Below are 9,945 nucleotides of genomic sequence, written 5' to 3' on the forward strand. Positions count from 1 at the left end.
GACTCAGTGAGAAGAGGCGAATACAGGGCAGTGCACGGCCCAGCACCAGGCCCGAGTCCCCGCCCGGCTCAGGGCTGCAGGCGGTCCCCTCCTGCGGGCGACGTGTAGGCCCTGTGGGCCCCCTGCCCACGGTGAAGGGTGAGCTGCCGCCAGGGCCCAGTTTAGAAAGCAGGATTTCCTGGCGCTGGAGCTGGCTGTGTTTCTGTCCGGCTTCGCTGCCAAGCATAAGCCGCCTCTCCCACACGCAGGCCGGTCTTGCTATGGCCTCGGCGGTGCCCTCACTTGACCTGCAGAATTCCGGGGATGCGGATCGGAAACAGGCCAAACCGACTGCCATTCCCACCCAGCGCGCTGTCGGGGAGGGGACCGGGGACCCCGGGGGAAGGGAGAGATCCAGCCTTCCTCCCTGAGTGTCCGTCCTGTCCCCATCTCCCAGCTCCCGAGGACGCCGTGGATAGCTGTCTATCCTCATCGTTAGGCAGCTGTCCAGTGTCCACAGATGGGCGGCTTCCAGAGAGGAGGCCACCGCGAACCCAGCCTCGCACTCCCCGAGTCTGCGCCCTCCCAACGCGTGTCTGATGCCGGGGAGTCCAGCCCAGGATGGCGGGCGGGGTCGCGGCCCCTGAGGCCCGTGCGCTGGCTGGTCACCCGTGGCCTACACTGAAATCGGCTCTTGCAGCCCAGGGTGCCCTGCCCCCGACTTAGAGCCGGTGCATTTCTGTGTCCTGCCAGGTCAGTTCCTGAACCAGGAGGCCAGACTCACGGAGGAGCCTGCCGGGCTCGGCAAGGACCCCCAGGCCGGCAAGCAGCCCGAGACCATCCTGAAGGTGAAAGGACACCGGGTCCCGGTGGTCTGGAAACAACGGAAAATCTACAACGGGGAGGAGCAGGTTGACTGCTGGTTCGCCAGGAACAACGCGGCCGAGCTGATAGACGGGGTGTACAAGGATTACCTGGCAGCCCATCCCTTCGACTCCGAGACTTCATTTGTCTTGGGACCGTCCAGGGCACTCTGATGCCAACAGCCGTGACTTCAGCGTGCGGACAGGGAGTGGTCTTCGGGGACCCCCCGGTGCGGTTCCTGTTGCTTGCAGTTGCCTGGCATCCCGGCCGTTTGCTGCCACCTGCGACCTACCCCTGGCGGTGGGCAGGCCGGATGTCCACTGGAGCGAAGGGCAGGGTCGGCCCGAGAGGGAGCTTGTTGTTTCCTGCCACTGCCCCGTCCTGCCTCCCCCCTCCCTCTGGACCATAAAGCCGGTAGCCCCCAGGGGCAAAAGTCATACTTAAAAGCAAGAGGTCTGCGTCTCTGTCCCCATAGCCTGTCCAAAGGGACGTTGCCACAAAGCTGCTTCTCTCCGCGCAAATGGCCAAGTCTGGGCACTCTGCTTTGCGCCTCACGCTGATGCTTAGGACTCCGTCCTCTCAGAGCCACCGTGTTCTCCAGATGTGTGGCCAGCCTTTGCCTCGGGGGGACCTCTCATGGGGCCCAGGCCATGGGTCAGGCAAATAGCTCGTAGATTTGATCATTGTAAGCAATTAAGTCTTTTCTTAGGAGAGGATTTTATTTTTTTTTTTCTTTTCTTTCTTTCTTTCTTTTTTTTTCCTGCTGTGGTATCTTGCCCTGGAAAGTGAATTTTCATTAAAAACAAATTGGCTGAAAATAGAAAATCTGCATCCCAGATGCTGATGTCTAGTGGGCTTTGTAAACCACTCAACGGTGCCGATGGGTGCTCTCCTGTTTATTCCGGTAAGCTAATAAAAGGACTACCCCATGTGGCTGTTTTTTACAGGCCCGTCTTGGTTGGAGCGTTGGCCCACCTTGGACTTGGCGCTCTTCTCCCGTTGTCAGAATTCTGGCCTTCTTTGCTCCAGGTCCTGGCTCACAGGTTGTCAGCAGAAGGCGTGCTTACACAGCTGAGGAGCCTTCCCGTGTCTCAGGCCGAGCCAGGAAATCAGCCCAAGAACGGGTCCCAGAACCTGGTCCCAGAACCTGGACAAGCAATCTGATCCCACGAGGCAAAGGTTAAAATCAGTGGCAGAGGCTTCAGAGTCAGGGAGCACCACCCTTCTCATGGCAGGATTCCCCCCCACCCCACAGCCCATCACGCTATCCCAGGGAAGCAAAGCCGAGGGTGGCATCAGGGGCCCCCCACCCTGCCTCCTCGCCAGTTCTTGTCTTTGTTGGGTCTTCTTGGGGCCACCGGGGTTCAGCAAAGCCTGGTCCTCCCTGGGTGCAGAGCGTGGCCAGGACGCAGGTGGACGCAGGTGCCACTCAAGCCGCATGGCAGAGAAAAGGAAGATTTGGGTCGGAGAAATGGAATATTTTAACGTGAGGCTGAACTAAATAAAAGCTTTTGTGCTGGCTTCACAAGAGGTTTCTCCCAGTCGGGAGTGACTCCAGAGCGAGCTTTCAGGAGACATGGAACCATACTTAGCACTTGGAGGGAAATCAGAGTCAAGAAAATTGTTTATCGTATTTACCCTCCCATGGGGCACATTCGAGCAGCAAAAGACATCCACATGTTCCTGTTGGACCAGGCGGCTTCAGGAGGTTGTTAGTGCAGCGGGGGTGGGAGGAGTGTCGGGTTCTGTCTCGGAGACGCGGTGTCCCTCTGGTGCACCCACCAGGCCCGGCCCCTCCAGCTCTGGGTTTTCTGACTCCCATCTTCCCAGACTCAGCTGCCTGTTTTCAGGCCAGCGGTGTGAAGACACCAGCCCAGACTGCTGACAGAAGCGTCCATAGCTCAGAGCTCAGAGGAAGAGGAGATGTGTGCACCGGGGGTACTGGCTGGGCCACTGTCAGGCTCCCCCAGGTCCTCCCTGTTACGTAACTTCGGCCCCCGCTGGGCAGATGTCCCGCCAGCCTAGGGCTCGGCCCACCCTGTCAGTGTTGAGGCAGTGATCGACCGTCCAGGTCCAGGTCTCGGGGCTACAGGGGGAGTGGCACCCAGCCACAAGCAACGCTTGATCTCAGGGTCGTGAGTTCAAGCCCCACATTGGGTGTAGACATTACAAAAAAAAAAAAGAAAGAAAGAAAGAAAGAAAGAAAGAAAGAAAGAAAGAATAAAGAAAGACTGGAGGGAAGGCTGTTATTGCACATTACCAGTTACTGCTGCTTTCTAAGAGCAGAGAAGATAATTCCAGAGAGGTATCCCTCACTTTCTTACACTGAAAAAAAATGGTTTTTGGGTATCAAGGTTGAGCTTTTCTGTTAATGTTTTTACTTTAGGCAAATCCCACTTTTCTTTTTTCCCCTCTTTGTACTGTGTCTTTCTTTCTTTTTTTTTTTTTTTTAAGATTTTATTTATTCATTCATGAGAGACACAGAGAGAAACAGAGAAGCAGAGACACAGGCAGAGGGAGAAGCAGGCTCCATGCAGGGAGCCTGACATGGGACTCGATCCTGGATCTCCAGGATCACACCCTGGGCCGAAGGTGGCTCTAAACCGCTGAGCCACCCAGGCTACCCTGTACTGTGTCTTTCTATTGCAAAAGTTATTTACCATTAAATGGTTTATTTTAGCCTGAGGCTGTGGTATCTCCAAAAAACTCCACAGCCGTGTTATACTTAGGACTTTGTAATTTAATTGGAAAACATAGTATTTTTGTTGGTGATGTGTGTTGTGGATAGCAAGCTTTATAAAAAGTAAATGTAGGGGTGTCCAGGTGGCCTCTGCATCTGACTCTTGGTTTCGGCCCAGATTGAGATCTCAGGATGGTAGGATGGAGCCCCTTGTCCGGCTCCCTGCTCCACGAAGAGTCTGCTTGACGATTCTCTCTCTCTGCTCCTCCCTCCCCATGCTGTCTCTCTAAAAAAAAAAAAAAAAAAAAAAACAGTTAAAAAAATAACCACTGAAAAGTAAATGTGGAGGAAAGAAGGAATTCTTCTCTGGTGGGGAAACTGAGGCAGAGTACAGTTGAGTGGTTTTTCCCACGTTATGTGAAAGACCTAGAACAAGGCCAAGCTGAACCTCCAGAATTAATTTTGCTGGCTTTACCTTGGTTTCACCACGTGGGCCCCCACTGTCTCCCTTGAGCACCTATACATGGGGGTGAGGTGCCAAGTGAGCAGTTGAAGGAGATTGACCACCGTGTTGCAGTCAGAGGAGATAACTCTCAGCATTCTCACCACAGCCGGTGTTGGCACATTCAAAAAGTTGACTGAGTGGGGTCTTAGCAGGTACCCTCCTGGGTCCTTATCCCCTCCCTCATCTGAAAAAAGAGAAACATCTGCATGGGTGTCCTCTCTAATTTATTTTCCCAAATAAAATGGACAAGACGTTCCCTATCCCCCCATACTTGGTGCTTTATCTTCTCCATTCTGACTTTTCAATGATTTACTACTTCTGACCAGAGAGAGTGGGATTGGGGAGCATAAACCGGGGTGACACTGCATCACGGCCTGGGCTGCAGGGCGCTGGGAGCTGGAAAGGACACCTCCTTGATCCTGCCAGGCCTGACAGTCAGTCTTCGACTGAATCATGTATCCTCCCAGGTGGATGAGGGACAAGATTCTTTTCTTTAAATTTATCTCTTGGCTAAATGGAATGGAATGGAATGGAATGAATGTTGCTGTCCTCCCAAATTTATAGGCTGCAGCCTAAATCCTCAGTGTGATGGTATTAGGAGGTGAGGCCTTTGGACGGTGATGAGGTCATGGGGGGCTGATGGGATTTTTGCTCTTATAGGAGGAAGAGGAGGAGGAGGGGTTGAGAGGAGGATGAGCAGGAAGGATGATCTTTCTGCTCTGTGTCGTGCGAGGGCAGCGAGAAATCAGCTGTCTGTGAGCCAGGAAGAGGGCCCTCACCAGGCACCGAATCTGTGGGCACTCCGATCCTCGATGTCCAGCCTCCAGAGCTATGAGAAAGAAATGCTCGTTAAGTCACTCGGTCTATGGCATTCTTGGAATAGCAGCCTGTGCTAAGACACTGAATCCAAAGTATGAATGCTAGCTCCTTGGTTAAGCTAATATCCAAAATGTGTCCAGTGCTGTTATTAAATCAGAAGGACTCTTGGAGCCATGAGAACAGGATCCAGCTAAAATAAACAGCAATTAAAGTAACATCACTAAGCAAAGACTTAGAAATGTAACTTTAAATATTTATTTTAGTCAGTTTAGTAAGTAGGGTATGAGTTCGCATTCAAGAGACTTTTTTTTTTCTTAAACAGGGAGAATGTTGTCCAAAGACAAACAGCATCTAGGGACATTTCTGTGTTGAGGGCAAATGGAGTGAGGGCTGTAGAGAATAAAACTTGGTGATTCTAACTGTACTGCTTGCTTATAGAGATTTCTGATACATTGAAAACCCACGTAAACGGGGTAGAGAGTGACATCGGAAGAAAAATAAAACACAAGCTACTCTACAGAACAGCAGATGCACAGCAGACATTCCTAGACTTGTTTATGGAACAGCCAAACCGATAGAGAAGCACCTTAAAGCCCTCAGTCCCTTAACTTCTGGGATGCTGACATCCCAGAGCTTATGCCACCTCATCAGGTCCCTCATTTGCACACACCAACCACCACTGTCTTGCTGCTGCTTCTTCCACTTGCATTTGGGGCACTTTCCCTCATCAAGCAGACTTTCTAGCTCATGTTGTAGCACTGCCCTTCCAGTGCTGAGTGGTTCTGCGGGAGCTTCGAGCTCAACTACATTCCCATTGAGTGATGTTGTTATTTTATTATTATTAATTATTATTATTATTAAAGATTTTATTTATTTGCATGCATGGTTGAGAGCAAGAGAGAAGAGAGTAGGTGAGGAACAGAGAGAGAAGCAGGCTCCTCACTGAGCACGGAACCCAATGCAGGGCTCCATTTCGGGACCCTGGGATCGTGACCTGAACCAAATGCAGACGCTCCACTAACTGAGCCACTCAGGCACCCCAAATTCTGAACGGAGTGATCCTGGGTTAGAACCGGCACAGACACAGAATGTGAGCAATGGCCCTGGAAGGCTGCATGGAAGAGGAAACCAGCAGATGCCCAAGAACAAGGGCGTCAAGTTGGCCTCTCTGGGCTCTGGCTCCTCCATCTGTAGCACGAAGGGGCTCTACGAGCCCGGTGTGGTCTTTATCTTCCGCCGGCAGATGAAGATCCTTCCTGAGCACCCAAGAAACAATTGCAAAATGATTCATGTGATGAGTCCCGTGGGTTTTGAGATCCAGTGATCCAGACCCAGGGATTCAGAGGAAAACAAAGCACATGCCTCCTGGCAGGTGACATTTAGAGCTGGAGGTAGAACGGATGCAAAGATGGAAACAGAGCACCAGAATACCACAGCAGGTGAACTTGGCGGTGGGTGGCGTGCTACCCACTTTCCTCCTGATCAGGGGGTGGGTTCGGTCCCCAGCCCCACATTCCTGGCTGCAGAGGATGCCTAGGGAAAGTCACCGCTCCAAGGGGTCCATCCCGCCCTCGGGGATCCTGCTGCCGTTGAGCAGACTTAGGTCCCCTCTGTGCCCCCAACACACCCTGGCCTCAGCAGCGCCTCTGTTCTCCGGCCCTTGGGACCACCTCACCCCACAGCTTCCCCGCCGTCTGCCTGCTGTTTGGCTGAAAATGCTGCGGAAGGAGCTCCTATCAAAGGGGCTCTGTCGTCTTCACACCCCTTCCTCCTTTCTCACTTCCCCTGGGCAGGTGCTTCAGTGATTTTCTCTCTTCTTTAGAATCTCCAGACTTGTCTCCCACCAGGTTCTGCTGTCTGGATTCCAAAGATCACTCTGGAAGTCTTCTCTAGTCTGAAACAGTTGTGCCCACTGGGCTTCCATCTTCTCTCTTTTGTGTTGGTGTCAGACTCCTACAGTGGTTGGTATTCAAAACCGTGTTTATTCTTTTATTTTTATTTTATTTTATTTTTTACCTCTTAGGAGCTTACCTCATCAGATTCCACTTCTGTCCTCACCTCGTTGGTGGACGTGTATCTCAGGCGTCACAATACCTTTCCTGACGCCCACTTCCAGGAGGCAGGGTCTTCAACCTCTACTACATATGACCATGTCAGCCTCTTCCTCTCTTTGAAATCCTGGATCACTTCGCTCCCTTTGTGTGATTAAAAATCTTTTTTTTTCTTAGTCTCTTCTTGCTGAATTTCTTTCCTCCTACCAACCTGTGGACTTACCCTAGGTTTCCCCTTGGTCCTTTCCATGCACTTCCTTAGGGAACTCACTCACTTCACATTTCAGCATCTGGCTCTGCAGAGCTGACCCCTGAAAATAGATTTATGGGCTTGACTGCCCATCTGGGGATGCTTCCTCTTTGTTATTCTGGCATCAGCTCAGACTCGGGAATAGAAGAAAACCTTCTGTCTTCAAAGTGTCTATGTTTTTATTATAAGTATTTGGAATTTGGGATCTGGGAAGAAACAAATTCTAGCAACAGTCAGAAGTCCTTTTTATTTTGATTGTGGCAAATAAAGGTAGAAGGTGTGTGTGTGTGTGTGTGTGTGTGTGTGTGTGATATATTTCATAGGAGGCCAATTTAAAATTAATTTTTATTGACACAGCATTCTTCCTGAAAATTCTCTGTTAATCATATTATTTTCTCAAAACAACAGCTGTGTTTGTGTAAGACAAGGCCCAATGTCCTGATTGCTCACTGGGAATTTCTGGTTATATAAGATGAAAATCACACATGCTAAGTTTATTGATATGTCAGTTAAATAACTCCATTGCACTATTGGTACAAAATTCGTTATAAACACATGTTCTTTCTTTTTTTTTTTTTTTGAACACATTTTCTTCCTTTTTTTTTATGAACACATTTTCTTTCTTTTTTTTTTTTATAAACACATTTTCGTATGCTCTTTAAAAATAAATCTTAATTGAAATGTGTAAGGCCAACATAGTAAAGACAATAGTCCCAATATTTGGGAATGAAGGTACGTGTGGTATACACAGCCGTTTTATCCTGTTAAGTTTCCCACTGGAAGCAGGCCTCACATTGCTAGGATCTCTCAGCTCTATAAATGTCATGGAATGCCGAAAGCCAGCCTCTAGTCGACAAGCTCACGTGGATGTTACAGAAAAAAAACCCTTCCAGGGAAAGGCAGGAACAGTTCAAAGTCTGAAGGCACAGCCCAAAAGCGAAGTATATTTACATTGGAAGAAGGCTGGAGCCCAAAAATATTCTAGAAACTGAAAGTTCTCCAACGTAACCTGGAGTCAATGCTTTATTATTATTGTTATTTTTTGATACCTCTTCATCTGCCTGCCTGGAGAACTAAAATCAAGCACTCTGAGAACTTGGGATGAAAACATAATGTACAGCTGTGTGTATTGCTGACGGGCCAGGACCGTTTTAATTTTTCATGCAACCTTCCCAGAAGACAAAATGGTTCAAAACTAACAAATTCACCTAAGTCATTCGTTTAACCAGTATTTAGTGAGAACTGACTATGTGGACAGGATGGAGGGCCCTCCCGATGCATGTCTGGAGATAACATTTCACAGAATTAGCTGTAAAAGACAGGCAGCTGGTGCCCACACAAATGTATGCAGGTTTGAAAAGGAAGGGCCTGTTCGCGGCCTTTCAGGGGACGAGGCACTGGCATTGCGTCTAGTCTTACGGAACTAGGGAAGCTTGGTGGGGAAAACTAGGAATATTTTACATAGGAATGAATTTATTTATTTATTTATTTATTTATTTATTTATTTATTTATTTATTTATTTATAGATTCATCCATCTATTTGTGAGAGAGAGAGAGAGAGAGAGCGAGCATGAATAGGGGGAGGGGCAGAGAGAGAAGCAGTCTCTGTGCTGAGCGGGAATCCCGTCTCAGGGCTTGATCCCACGACCCTGCGATCATGACCTGAGCTGAAACCAAGTATCGATTGCTTAACCCACTGCACCCACCAGACACCCACCAGAACTTATTCATTCTTAATAAAACACTGAAGCAGGGCAGCCCCGATGGCGCAGCGGTTTAGCGCCGCCTGCAGCCCAGGGCGTGATCCTGGAGACCCTGGATCGAGTCCCACGTCAGGCTATCTATATGATGCCTGCTTCTCCCTCTGCTTGTGTCTCTGCCTGTCTCTCTGTCTCTATGAATAAATAAAATAAAAAAAAAAATAAAACACTGAAGCAAAGGAAAATAAGTTGTATCAAAAAGAACTAAAATGTCAGGGACGTCGAATGCCTCGCCTCATCACAGAGCTGTTCTTTGGGCGTAGGCCAGTCTGGCCACAGTGCCTTTGCTCATCCGATGACCCTGGGATGCCCCAGACAACCCAAAGGTGGCTTCTGCTGGGCCCCCAGCACCCACCTGCATGGGTCAGCTGCATGTCACGGGGCAGGGAGAGAAGACGGGGCACCCTGAGGCAGTGGGTCCAGCATCGTCTTTTCCCTCTGGCAGCAGGTGTCCACGGCAGCACGTTTGGGCCACTTTCTGACTCTGGTCCAGGTGCCAGGTGGGCAGGGGATGTGCTGGGCCCGAGGCCATGGGATGGCTTCACGTGCATCTTCCTCCCTCTTCCTTAGAAACAACGTGGGAAGCAGCCCTCGGCGGCAAACCGTTGTGGTCACATGTCTGGCGAGCTGGGGTGTGGGGAGCGGCTGGGGAAGGGGGTCCCCACCTGCAACCATTACATTTGCAGACATGGAGAGCCACAGAACTCACGTGCACACTCGATGGCTTTTAAATGTCACTCGTCCTCTTCGGAGAGGCCCAGACAATGCAGCTGTGGACGTGATTAATGAGCCGCAGGTGCACCTGGCAGGGGCTGGAGGGGGCTGGAGGGGGGTGGGCAGGGAGCTCGAGCGCGACTTCCCTCTCCCGCTGTCAGAGCCCCGCAGCGCCACGCAGGTGACGTGTCCTAGTTTCTGAGGAAGAGCGGGCGAGCCCCAGCAGAGACCTGTGTGGGCAGGGAGGAGGAAGGAGCCTGCACTGACTCGGCCCTGGGGCCACAAGCAAGGACAACAGGGGGTGGGAAGGTACTGCAGGGGG

At 50.5% G+C, this 9,945-nt stretch overlaps 1 protein-coding gene across 1 annotated transcript in view; it reads left to right on the plus strand.

Moving 5' to 3' along the window:
• The window catches only part of ITIH5 (inter-alpha-trypsin inhibitor heavy chain 5), a 76,878-nt gene extending 73,804 nt beyond the window's left edge, over positions 1–3,074 (plus strand). Inside the window, exon 14 of the mRNA XM_041766269.1 lies at positions 733–3,074. Coding sequence (XP_041622203.1) covers positions 733–1,016 — 284 coding nt within the window. The 3' untranslated portion in view covers positions 1,017–3,074. The remainder of the gene's footprint in view (positions 1–732) is intronic.
• The last annotated feature ends 6,871 nt before the right edge of the window (positions 3,075–9,945 follow it).

The sequence above is a fragment of the Vulpes lagopus genome, chromosome 8 (genome assembly GCF_018345385.1).
Source record: "Vulpes lagopus strain Blue_001 chromosome 8, ASM1834538v1, whole genome shotgun sequence".
NCBI classification, from domain to species: Eukaryota; Metazoa; Chordata; class Mammalia; order Carnivora; family Canidae; genus Vulpes; species Vulpes lagopus.